General features: G+C 38.9%; 1 protein-coding gene across 1 annotated transcript; it reads left to right on the forward strand.

The window, feature by feature from the left end:
• The first annotated feature begins 789 nt into the window (after positions 1–789).
• Positions 790–10,794, forward strand: pias1b (protein inhibitor of activated STAT, 1b). The gene is made up of 14 exons (XM_044357062.1): positions 790–894; positions 3,120–3,552; positions 3,674–3,758; positions 3,999–4,046; positions 4,997–5,087; positions 5,197–5,331; positions 5,463–5,568; positions 6,354–6,427; positions 6,748–6,908; positions 7,389–7,522; positions 7,609–7,786; positions 7,892–8,031; positions 8,578–8,615; positions 8,731–10,794. Exons 1-14 carry the CDS (start codon positions 871–873, stop codon positions 9,070–9,072), a joined length of 1,989 nt encoding a protein of 662 aa, XP_044212997.1. The 5' UTR covers positions 790–870; the 3' UTR covers positions 9,073–10,794.
• The last annotated feature ends 2,305 nt before the right edge of the window (positions 10,795–13,099 follow it).

A 13,099-nucleotide genomic window follows, 5' to 3' on the forward strand; every position in this document is an offset into this window, starting at 1 on the left:
CAGCGTTGGAGACGGGGCCCCGTTCATTCTTATGAAAGTTGCTCAGTGGCGCATGAAGCCAAAAATAAATCGACTTCTCAGTATGAAAGTACCCGGATCTTCCGGATTGTGCGGCCCATAGAGCATGCGCACTAGTGACTTTCGCTGGCCGAGTCGGCTACTTCCGGTTTAGCCCTCTGGCTAACTTGAATAGGGATAAAACAATTCAATCATGTGGCTCTTCTAGGCTTTTGAAATGTGATCGGACCAAACGGATTTAATTCTGATAGTGAGACAAGTCATTTCGCGGGGGTTGTGACGCTAAGAAAAATGCATCCGCTGATTTACAGACATCTCTTTCACAATGTAAGTTTATGGGGAAAAGTATTTTGGGGCCAGTGTGCATCACGTGACGTTGTAATTACACGGTTTGGCCGCTATGTCAAATTGGCTTCAAAGCCCGGCGCTGTATCCAGTTCTCTTTATACATCCATGTTCTACAGAGCCCTCTATGTTGCTCTTCCATGTTTCTACAGTAGCCCAGAACGGACAAACCAAACACTGGCACCAAACGGTATTCAGTTGGTTGCAATCTGCAACCTCGGGCTTTTCTTTCTCCATGCTTGGTTGTTTTTTTTCAAGCACTATGAAATGGAATTATCAACTGAAAGTGGGACACAAAAACTTACAGCCTGTTTTTAATTTTCTCTTTAAAAAACCCAACATAAATGAGATTTCTTTATCCATTTTGCATTTCTTTTGTTCATGTCATTAAACTTACACTAAACTTACACAGCAGCTCCCCCTGCCGGCTACTGCAGCAGCGCCACCTGCTGAATCTGCTCTGTCCCTTGAGGATGGCTATTGCGCCTGCGCACCTAATATAACAAGATGGCGGAGAGTGCGGAACTGAAGGTAAAGCGAGCCCTAACATTAGCTTGACAAATAGACGCTTCAGACAGTCAGGTTTGAATTGCAAATCGTAGCACCATTGTTACTTGACAGTAGAGCACCGAGAAGTGTTGTTATCAAAGCATATAATAACAAAAAAGCAAAGCAGCGGAGCCCAGACAAACTGTTAGCTGGCTGGCTAGCTCGCTAGCATTAGCTTTGTTATTGTTGCCGACGTTTCTGTTTCTGCGGTTCACCTGCAGATAAGGCCGGATATCACCTGTAGGAAAAGATGAAAAACAAACTCATGTCAGCGTGTTGAACCTAACGTCTCTTTAGTATGAGCCAACTGACAGTGTCAGTAGTTCACCTGACAGACGGCGATATCTTTTTTGAAAAGCGGGCTCTGTCTATTCCCTGGAAGACCAGCGCCGATAAGCTATTAAGTAGCGTTATTTCTGACTATATAACGGAATATAGTGACTGTCTACAGTGTGGGTAGTTGTAATGTTACCCAGTTTGGCGATTAATGTTCAAACATGAGATAAAGTAAGCAATGTAACATTAAGTGTAGTTCCAATCAAATTACACCACCAACAGTCAGGTGCTGTTAGCTAGCTCAGGCTAAATCTACGCTGTCTGCTTCCACATTCTACTAACTTATCTTATTGCTGTTGGTGTTTACTTAACAACTGGCAGAGAAACACTCACAATATGACTGCTAAACGTTTTCTCTAATGGTGTGCTCCCTTCTCTAATGAATATCTGCGTTGTTGACACTCCTCTTCTACTGTAGACTATCATACATGAGCTGTATTATTGCTATACAGGGACCGTAGATGCGGGTTGTAAAGCAGAAAATGCATTTAACACGTTTGCCTCAAAGAGTTCAGCTGCTCTGTAAATAATAAATATAAATACAAGTTATATCTTGTGGTATGTGCCACCACATTTTACTCAATAGGCCAGAAGTGTCATCAGGATGTTTGTAGCTTTACCTGTTGCAGCGTTGAGTGCTAACTGGGCTCTTTGATTAACACAGATGACCTTTTGATTATCAGCTATAGTCATTTGTGCCAATTGTATATGCATATGGACTTTATTGCAGATCGCCTTTTGATGCCAACATTCAGTGTTTTCGTTTGCTTTGCTATCAATAAACGAGTTATAAGTTATTCACAAGTAGGAACAGTTGATTACTGTATATCTATAGGATAGACATAAGAACACAACCAACTGTATAATATAATATAATGCAATGATTGTATTAAAAAAACAACCTTTTCTCGAGTTGATTCACAGATTGAAGTTGTAGATCCAATTCTGCGGTAATTGATTGTCGTAACCTTATTTGACTGCATTATATTGTAGGATGTGTAATATTTGTTGAGAATAAAAGCCCCTTTGTTTGATGATTTCTCAATTGATTGTTTGGTCTGTGAACTGCTAAAAATAGTGAATAAAATACCATTCATCATTTCACAGTGATACATTTAATTGGCTTGTTTTGTCCAACCAACAGTCCTCAATCTAGCGATACTCAATTGATTGTTGTATTTGTCAAAGTAAAACAGCAAATATGTTTAAGAAGCTGGAACCAGAGAATTTTTGGTATTTTTGCTTGAACTATGACTGAAATAATTAATAGATTATCAAAATAGCTGTATATTAATTTTCTGTCAATCGATTAATCGTTGCAGCCCTACATCTACATATGAAGAACCCCTTGTAGTGTAATGCAACATCACAAACTAAACAAACAAACTAAAGTTGAATTAACACCTCTCTGACACAGTCTGAGGAATAAATCTCTGGTGTATAGAATTATATTAGAAGACTTTTATTACCTTTATCATGTTGTGTTCACATTGTATATTATCACTTACAGCATCTTGTGAAGATTTATGGATTAAAGCGTTGAAAAAGTTGAAAAGCATTTAGTCTGCAGTCTCTAGTTGGGCTATGTCTGCCAAACTCATCTCAGTGCGACTGTGTTTGTTCTTGTTACTGTTTGTATTGTTCTACTTGTGCAGCAGGGAAAATGCCAACAAAATAATCTTTCTGCTCCAAGCATATGTCAAAAATGGAAATGTCAGGGATGTGGACAATTTACAAACCAAATACCTTTAATATTTTTTCAATGATATAAAAAATGAATCAGACATGTGTTAATAATAATAAATATCATCATCAGCATAGGAAAAAAAGTGTTTTCCCAGGATGTAATTTCACTCTTTATCTTTCACCAGCAAATGGTTATGAGCCTTCGAGTTTCAGAGCTCCAAGTGTTGTTGGGATATGCAGGACGGAATAAGCACGGGCGCAAACACGAACTTTTGACCAAAGCTCTCCACCTACTCAAAGCTGGTTGTAGTCCTGCAGTGCAGATGAAGATCAAAGAGCTATACAGACGGCGCTTCCCAACCAAAATGGTTTCGCCAGTGGACCTAGCCCTGCCTGGTGTTCATTCTGCCTCCAGCCTGCCCGCCGGCCTCGCACAGTTGGGATTTGACAGCCACGGGTCCCCGTCGCCTCTGCTGCCTGTTTCTTTGCTTGGGCCTAAACATGAGCTCAGTCTGCCTCACCTCCCCTCCGCCCTGCACCCCGTACATCCTGATGTCAAGCTCCAGAGATTGCCATTCTACGACATGTTGGATGAGCTCATTAAGCCAACCAGCCTCTGTGAGTCCACCACTTCCTGCTCTGTAGAAGTTCATTATGAATTGACGCAGATTTGGATACAGGGATTTCTGTAGGGTTCCCATTTGACTGCTATGCTCTGTTTCTGGTTTCTTTTTTGTAGCCTCAGACAACAGTCAACGGTTCCAGGAAGCATGTTATGCCTTCGCATTAACACCACAACAAGTTCAACAGATCAGCAGCTCCATGTAAGTGACAAAGCTCTCTGGTGCTTCTTGTCTTCGCTGTCAAAATGATAAAAGGGAGGCAGAAAATATCTTGTTAAAGTATCGAAACTAGCAAACAAATTCAAACTTTTGTCTTTACATTATTAGGAAGCAAGTTATTATTTTTGACACAGTTATCAATCTGAGTAAACAAATTTGTTGTTAAATAGTGTGTTGAACTGTCATGACTAGCTTGACCTGACTCCTTTTTTAATTTTTTAGGGACATATCTGGGACCAAATGTGACTTTGCTGTTCAAGTTCAGTTAAGGTATGTACAACAACTTTTCTGCTGAGCATAAAAAGTTTCTTTTTCAATCAGGAAGTGTGTTTGCTGATTAGTGGCAGATTAGTGGATCTGTGTTTACCCTCTCTCAGATTTGAAGTACCCAGAAATGTTTCCTCAGTCATATTATATTTTCGTTAGTGTTAAAACATATCTGCAGATTGTTGAGACTTCTCTGTGGTGAGAAGTTAAAACCTTCACCCTAAGTTTTACCTTTTATCTATTTTTTATTAGCTTACAATTATAAATAATGATAAATGACAAAAATAGAAATCACAATAAATTACTGAGAACAAGTTGTGGAACGAGGGATGCAGGGGACACTTATCTCTGGGATACACACGCTCCAAGTTTTTATTCACAGTGAACGTAAGCTATTGTTAAAAGTCGTTAATAAAAAAATAGTGTTTATGTGTGTGGATAAGTTTTACCAAACTGGACAAAACAAGCAAAATACAATGTTAATAAATTATTAATTAATCTTAGTTCAAAGCACTGGTGGCATTTCCACTAATATGCCTAAAAATGTGTTAAATTAAATTCCAACTCTTTTCTTAAAAAGGAAAGAAAGAATTGTATTTTGTCTTACAGGCAAGTCAGTGTAAATATATCTTTTAGTTCAGGTAAAACAATCTTAAACAACTTCAACCTTTCTTTTTTTTACCTGGAAAAGAATACCTCATGACATAAAAATGACTTTTTTCATAGTTGCTGAAATATAAATTCACTGTATGGATGAATGCCATCCATTAAGAAATGCTCTCCTATATCATAGATGGAGATGGCTGTACTTGACACAACTGAAATGGTAAAATAAGCAAGCAAGCCAACCTTATTTTTTTGAGCGTGGCAACTTAACAGAAACAATTGCTTTTGAGATTTGTCACTCAACATTTGAACTTCTCACCTACGTAACCTGTTTTCTTCATTTCCAGATTTTGTTTATCAGAGACAAGCTGTCCCCAGGAGGATCATTTCCCTCCCAATCTGTGTGTGAAGGTGAATGGAAAGCCCTGTAATCTCCCGGTGAGTCTAAACAGTCCATCGTTAGTCTGTGTTGTCGTATATTCAGTGTATCACTCCACCAGTTAGTGAGAATCAAAGGCACTGATGTTTGATGTGTTGTTGTCTGCAGGGATATCTTCCTCCCACCAAAAATGGAGTTGAACCAAAAAGGCCCAGTCGCCCCATCAATATAACCTCTCTTGTCCGACTGTCCACCACAGTCCCCAACACAATTGTGGTGTCATGGACTTCAGAAATTGGGAGGGTGAGGAGATCCAGATGAGAATATTGGCAAAGCTTCATGAAATGAATGTCATAGTATATTTAAACTAAAGCTTTGATGAGGATATAAATCACATCTGCCTGACTTTTTCACTTCTTTTTTTCTTTTGTCAGAGTTTTTCCATGGCTGTTTATTTGGTAAGACAGCAGTCGTCTGCAGTGTTGTTGCAAAGACTACGGGCCAAAGGAATCAGGAACCCTGACCACTCAAGAGCTCTGAGTAAGTCGCCACTTTATTTTGTTGTATAAAGTAGGGTACGATACACATGAGAATCATGATTCTTATCCTCTATGATTCCCCCCCTGCAGATCGCAGGTAAGATTTCCAAATTAAAGCAGTTAACATTTCTAAATTAAAAAGCTGGAAGCTTTCACCAGCTTCCTCTTTTTCGTGTTTGTCAGACACAGGATCCTTTTACATACCTGTCAGTTTTGTTTCATATTGCAGTTCAGTACAGTACAAGTGAATGGTTTTGCACACAGTTTGCTGGAGTAAGCCTAAAATAGTTGCCCCTCTCTCTATTTATTCATTTGAGGATCAGTTTTAAATCGAGAATCAATTTTGAGCCGAATTGTTAGATTACCAAAGATTCCCACCCCAACTAAAAACAGAGAGCATGCGTCGCCACTATGGCTTTAAGGGAGTAGAAAATGTCTATGAAATCAGGTTACCGTCCTTCTTTTAGTAACACAAAACAGATCCTTTGCCTTTTGACCAGATAGTCTGAGCACACTGGGAGGAACTTAATTCATAACTTATTCGGGAACTGAATAAGGTCCGAAGTTCCTCAGTTGTTACTGGAAATGTTTCTTTGGGCCTTTTAAAACAGGCTGGTTGTTGTCCGTCTGAAGTTCTCTGCACCAAGGATTACAGATGAAAGATGAGTGCAGTCTGTTTATTTTGAGGGACTGTCTGTGGTTTCCTGTGAAACAAAACAACATATTACTCACTACGCTCTACATTCTTGTATCATTTGTTTGTGCTTTGCGTATCCTCTCTTACAGTCAAAGAGAAACTGACGGCTGATCCGGAGAGTGAGATTGCCACCACCAGTCTACGAGTGTCTCTGCTGTGTCCTGTAAATACTCAACTTTTCTGCTTAATTTAGTGGTGTTATGGTGAAGTCATGTGATGCACAGCTAGTAGGCTGCAGGATAATAGTAATAGTTGACCAACAAGATATTAATTAACAATTCTGATTACATAGTAATTTTTTAGGTTGCAGAGAAACAAAATGTACCAGAAAAGAAAGAAGAGGTTGAAGGGCATGTTGCTTCTTTGTGTACTGTATTAGAAGAGCTGTTTTGTCCTGCAATACTCTGTTATTAAATTGGTATTTCATGCAGTACTGAGGTCATGACATGTATTTTGTGTCTCTTTTTGTGTTTTGTTTTAAAGCTGGGAAAGATGAGGCTGACAATCGCTTGCCGAGCGATGACATGCTCACACCTGCAGTGCTTTGATGCTACGCTTTATATCCAAATGAATGAGAAGAAGCCGACCTGGGTGTGTCCAGTCTGTGACAAGAAGGCACCGTACGAGCATCTCATTATTGACGGGTGAGCACAGCACTGCATCAGCAAGGGCTCGGCACTACTGTTTGATTCCTATGATGGTTTGGTTTCAGAATGTAAGATGTGAAACAAACAGTAGATGTTTTTTATCATTTGCCTTGAAGCTGAAATCCGTAGTGTTTTTTAAATGGATGTATTATTGAATGTTTATTATAATTAGGGCTCCAGCAAAAAGAAGCTGACTCAACTTTGGCTGCGATGTGATGTAAGAAATGTGTCAACCAGAAATGTGTGCATGCACCTATTTGATTGGCCAACGCAGTCAGGATGTCACGTTGTAGTTAAAGTTTAGCCAGGTTCAACTTTCGTGCCGGATGAGTCCTCTGCATCAATGTACTGGCCTTTTTCAACTGGAGGAGGGAATGCACTTGCACTTTAAATGCAGGGCTGTTTTTGGATGTGAATGGATGTAATTGTGGTTGCATGGTTGCCAATTTTTGTTTAGTTGTCATGCTTTCATCACAGGTTGTTCATGGAAATCTTGAATAGCTGTTCTGACTGTGATGAAATCCAGTTCAAAGAAGATGGAAGCTGGTCGCCCATGAGGTCAAAGAGAGAGGTGCAGGAGGTGTCTGCTTCGTACTACGGTGTAGACAGCGGTATGGAGCTCGCAGATTTCAGATTCTTTAAGTGTACTCTTTGTTGTCATCTGTGTGCACAGTGTGAGTTTGCCGTGTCTTTGTAGATTCATCTCGAACAGATTCCAATGAGCAGAAACGGGGATCATCTCATGACAACAGCAAGAAAGTGGATGTGATTGACCTGACACTGGATAGCTCCTCAGATGAAGAGCTAGATGATGAGCCGCCTCCTAAAAGGGCCTGTCCCTCACTGTCACCTGTCTCTCCACCTCCAAACAAGGGGTAAGTCTCCAAACCAAGTGACATCACCATAAACAAATGTATTTTGGGCATATCTGTGCCGTCTTACTTTTGTCACTAATCTGACGTGGCATTGTCTCCTCTCAGAGTACTGAACCTACACAGCCAGGCCTCACCTGTCAGCAGAGCTCCCAGCATGCCCCCTGTGGAGACCAGCTACATTCCTCCACCTCCACCTCTTATCCAGGACTACCGCCACTATTATCACACAACTAGTGACCTGCCAGGTAGGCCTGTCACTTACCTGCGAGGATAGGCTCAAATCTTATACAATATTCAATTTATGTTTGTTAGTTGAAAGAGTTATTCGTCACTCTAATCATGGCTCCTGTGGCTGTGAAGCTATCTGTGTCTGGTGAGACTACACTGTAAGAAGTGAGGGACAAATCCACTTTTCATTCTGGGCAAATAAATATATTTTAACGTTCAGCTGAAGCAAATACGAGGCTTCCAGAGTCTGAATTGGCTAAAGAAGACTTCCAAAGTTAAGTTGTCTTAGTATCAAATTGCTTCTGGTAGTTGCTGATGTTTGACTTTACGTTAGTCTGTAGATAAAGTCCTATATTTGTCACTGTGTAGTCATGTCAGGAATGAGGAATGATTAGAGTGACCATCTTAAACATGTTGTTAATGTTGTATTAAGACAGACTTGACAAATCCAAACATCCTTTAAATACAGCTGGTTGTTGCTTCTTAAATCAAAGTGTAACTGTAAATATGAGTGTATACCATGAATTAAGTAAATGGACTGAATCTTCTTTACTTTCTTACAGATCTAAATTTCTTCTCCTTCCTCCAAGGTGACAATCAGGTACATTAACTCTGACTCTGAACTTGAAGGCAGTGCCAGTGGGGAATATCATACTACTCTACATTATGTTTTAGCTCTGCTGTTGTCTAACGGCCGCTCTTCTCCGTCCTGTTAGCATTACAACATGGTGATGGCTGCTGCGGCAGCAGCGTCGGCTTCAGCCTCAGAGGACCACGACCTGCTCCTCAACCGTTTCCTGCCCTACGGCTCCTCTCAGATGTTGCGGGAGCAGCCAGGCACCCCTGGGAGCAGCACGCTGGCAGCCACCAACGGAGGCAGCAACAGTGGCAGCACCAGCAGTTTGGTGTCTTCCAGCAGTCTGCGGGACCGCGACAAAGACAGAGAGCGAGACAGAGACAGGGACAGCCACTCCATCTCAGGATTGTCACGGTCCTCGGTGGAAGCTGCAGCAGCGGCGGCCATTTATGGAATATCTGACGTTATCTCTCTTGACTAGATTCACACAGAACTTAAAAACAAGGGAGACCTCGAGAACAGGAGTTCTTTGTAAATAACGAAGAGGAAGATGAAAGAATACAGTGCTATGTACAGAGAGGAAAATCTATTTTCAATTTTACTTATCATATGTACATAAACTTAGGACGCTTCTTGTCCGGTGAGTTACTTCAGTTGATATTTTTCTGTGAATACTGAAGACTTTTTCACACCTCTTCATGTGGTCCTTTGATTATATTGTACCTTTTGTACTTGGTTTTTACAGTTTTGTTTCGATATTCCATGTCAAAGGCATTATTTCAGTATAATGTTATGTGCACAGAACCCTAATGAGGTGACACCTTATAGAACATGATATTTAGAACATAAAGAAAATGGGCATTGTTATAGATGTACAAAAGGCAAGTCACAGTAAAACAGGAAGATGTGTAACACTTTCTTTATTTTCTAAATGGCATCATTACTGTCAAAAATGCTTTGACAGCAGAAAGATCTGGCCATTTTTTTTGCCATCACTGTAGGTTTTTCTGTAAGACATCCATGCTGTGGTCATATTATTTGTAAGGAATTATTTATGATGTAAGTTATGTTGGATGTATGCTGTTTTTTAAAGAAGCATTCCCTATGCCTCTAGGAACTGTTGCCACTAGAATCGCAAACGCTAGATCCTTCTGTTGTCATAACGCTGCACTCTCCTCCTCCTCGCCTTCTTCACTCAAGTCAAATATGAACAAAATGTCAGTTCAGACTTGACTTAAAATGCATATAAATTGGAACTAAGTCGTCAGTATTGTAGGACCAGGCTCCTCCAGTGCGTGAATGAATGACACTGGTCCAAGAAGCATCTTTCTGTTGTCACATGACACAATTGGACCTTTATACAGATTAGCATTACATAATACACACAATACTGTGTATTTTTCTCTTAAGGTACACCTGCTTTATTTTGCATATTACACTTAACTGAACTACAGTGAAGTGGCCAGTCGACATCAACAAACAACTTCTCCACTCGATGACAAGGCTAGCTTCTGGTCCACTTGAAGTATTGTTTTAAATCAAAGGCATAAAAATGGTTCAGCAAGTGGATTGATGGCATTTCAAGATGTCTTTATGTTTGATTTTAGCACTTGCTTTTTTCACATAAAGGCTGTGTGGAGCGGTGAAGCATTCAGTTGCAGTAAACACTTCAAGAGTAGTTTTCAGCTTTGCATGTCTCTGCGAATTCCCTGAAAGCTCACCTGTTTGAGTGCTATGCTGTTCGTTTGTGAGGCCACAGGACACGTAGCCTTTTTGTTGTTTAGTGTATTTGCAACAGCCTATAAGGTGACTGTGATAGCTTAGTCTTTGAGTGAATCACAATGCATTTTGGCCCACAAGTTAAAATCCATTGAAGTAATTATGGACGCCTCCCCTTCCTTTATTTTTCTTGACTTGTGCTTACAATTAGGATTATTTATTATCATATATATTTTCAGCATTTGTTTGATTCGTGGATATGCATTGCTGTCATTGTATGTGATATTTCTTTTGTAATTATATAATTAATGCTATTTAAAGATGTCATTGTTGCTTGACATGCATTGTAACATTTTCTGTTTCTCTGTCCGTTTTACTATCAGATGATGTCAATAACTCAGTAGAGGCTTTGATCATTTTGAACCGCTACAAGGTCTACTGTGCTGTTTGATATTTGTAAGAATTAAACAGATATAAGAAAGTGTATCTTTGTAGTTGGTCTAAGCACAGTTTCTTTTAATGTTTTTGGGGGCATTTTATGCCTTCATTAGATAGTGATAGTGGAGAGGTGACAGGGAAGGTGACATTGTTGAGGTCAAAGGTTGGCTTCTTAGCCACAAGGGGGCCCATAGTTTAAGGACTCTTGTTTTAACTGCCTGTATTCTTCATCAACAGTGCAAAATAAGGTTTGTTTTTAAGCTTTTTTATTTAATTAAAGGGATGCACTAATCTGATAAACTGGATTGGATATCAGCTGTGATGTGACTGTTCACATCACTTCATTAAATACAGTTTTTTCATCAGTGTTATAAAAGTTCATTGTTTCTGGTATATGATATAATATATACATTCAGTCACGGCAGGCAATCCCCGGCCTCATGTTACCTTCATAGAAATGATTTCAAAAAGTTCCACACAACGAGGAACGAAAAGAGATTTTAAATTTGTGGAAAAGAGGAGCACAGGTTTTGGATTGATACTTATTATCAATGCCGATCTGAATTATTATTAGAAAATGTTTTACAGGGAGACAAAAGACTTGGATTCTGATATAAAAATACTAAATATATATATATATTTATATATAACATTTACTTGACATTTAACAAAAGGTAACTTAATTAACACAAGGATATAGAATTAGAACTGGGGAGTTCCAACAAGTATTCGATTTATTGATTGGTCAAACAGAAAATTGATTGGCAATTGGCATTGATTGTTTAATTTTTTAAGCAGAAACTCCAACCATCCTCTGGGAATATCTTCTTAGATGTGAGGATTTGCTGCGTTTCTTTGTTCTTTCATTGTCTTTATCATTGTAACTTGTATCTCTATCTGTTGGTCAGTGAAAAAACATTTGAGGATTTCACTTTGGACTTTGGAAATTGTGATTGAATAGTGATTAATTTTCACAATTTTATGACATATTGTAGACTAAATTATTAATCAAGAGAACAATTGGCAGATTAATTGATATTGAAAATAATTTGGGTTTTTAAAAAAAAAAAAAAAAAGCTATTGCAGCTCCATCTCAGTCACTGCTTAATGTACTACCTTAATTACTTACTCTTCTCTCAGAGGTGGGCCACATGTGGACACCATGAGACTCATTCATTTCAGCACACTTAACAACACATGAACATTTTGGCATCTGGCGAGTGTTCCCAATCAATGATTTCAGAGAACTCTCCTTATTGTACATGAGCTAAACCTTGGTTAGGTTACTACAATTAAGGCCAATCATGGCAAAATCAGCAGAGAGTTTTAACTTCCCGTCTTCAGACTCTCTACTGTCAAGGCTTCATGAGAGTGATGAAGGTTGTTAGTGACCTTACAGATGCAATCTGGATCCTGGAGTGTGCTGCAAAAATAATTATATAGATCTGCAGTGTTAAATCATAATAGGCCTTTCTCATAGAAGACATTTTGACATGTCACAGCATGAAAAGCATAGGTGTAAATAATAAACCTAATGATGGCTGAATTCCATTTAGCTGCTTCAGTCTCAGGGTCCTGGTCTTGTGCACACTGAGTCACTGTGACACTGTCATGACTTACTGGGACACTTGAATCGAACAAAGTCATTGTTAATGTTATTAGTAGCACCTGTTATTTTCCTACTATGACAAGTCAAAATTAATGTTCTAATAAAAGTCCCATCAGTTAATGAAATGAAAAAAGTCTGAACTACAGAGAGCCAGCTGGCAAATCAGAACTCCTGCTGCTGCTCTGTATGTGAGGACATAAATAAGAATAAAATGTACAATTCTTAAAGCATTTTCAAATTAATTTTGTGAATCCACTTTAAAATACAATTATTAGTTCTTCATTTAAAGACTTCATAAAGAAATAGAATCATTAATTGGCCAATTTAATGATCTTTTCATAATTATTATTTTACTCTGAATGCAATAATTTAACTGCAAATTAATGAATTCATTTAAAATAACAGTTTTAATTAATCAATTTATTAACTGATTATAATGAAATGCCGTAAAATTCTATAATTATTCCAGTAGCACCCTCCAGGCTCCACAACAGACTTTACAGAACAGACTGAGAGCACACATTTTGTGTTTCCACAGCAGGTAACCCACAGATGTAACTAATGACATTAATGATGGCTCCATTACATTCAGGTGTGTTCAGTGAGCAACATGCACAGCTAAATGGAATAGGGGGCAGGCAATATGGATTAAATTATTTATCAAGATATATATAATTGTATGTAGCAATACTAACATATTGTCATATCACTGACCCCTAAATGTAGCCATCATTATTGTATT

Source organism: Thunnus albacares, chromosome 7, assembly GCF_914725855.1.
Source record: "Thunnus albacares chromosome 7, fThuAlb1.1, whole genome shotgun sequence".
In the NCBI taxonomy this organism is placed as follows: domain Eukaryota; kingdom Metazoa; phylum Chordata; class Actinopteri; order Scombriformes; family Scombridae; genus Thunnus; species Thunnus albacares.

Excerpts from the sequence above, each read along its gene's own strand:
- pias1b (XM_044357062.1), top strand. The coding sequence starts at position 871 with ATGGCGGAGAGTGCGGAACTGAAG. Across the intron at positions 895-3,119 it reads CGGAGAGTGCGGAACTGAAG|CAAATGGTTATGAGCCTTCG; the intron begins GTAAAGCGAGCC and ends ATCTTTCACCAG. Across the intron at positions 5,088-5,196 it reads GAAAGCCCTGTAATCTCCCG|GGATATCTTCCTCCCACCAA; the intron begins GTGAGTCTAAAC and ends TGTTGTCTGCAG.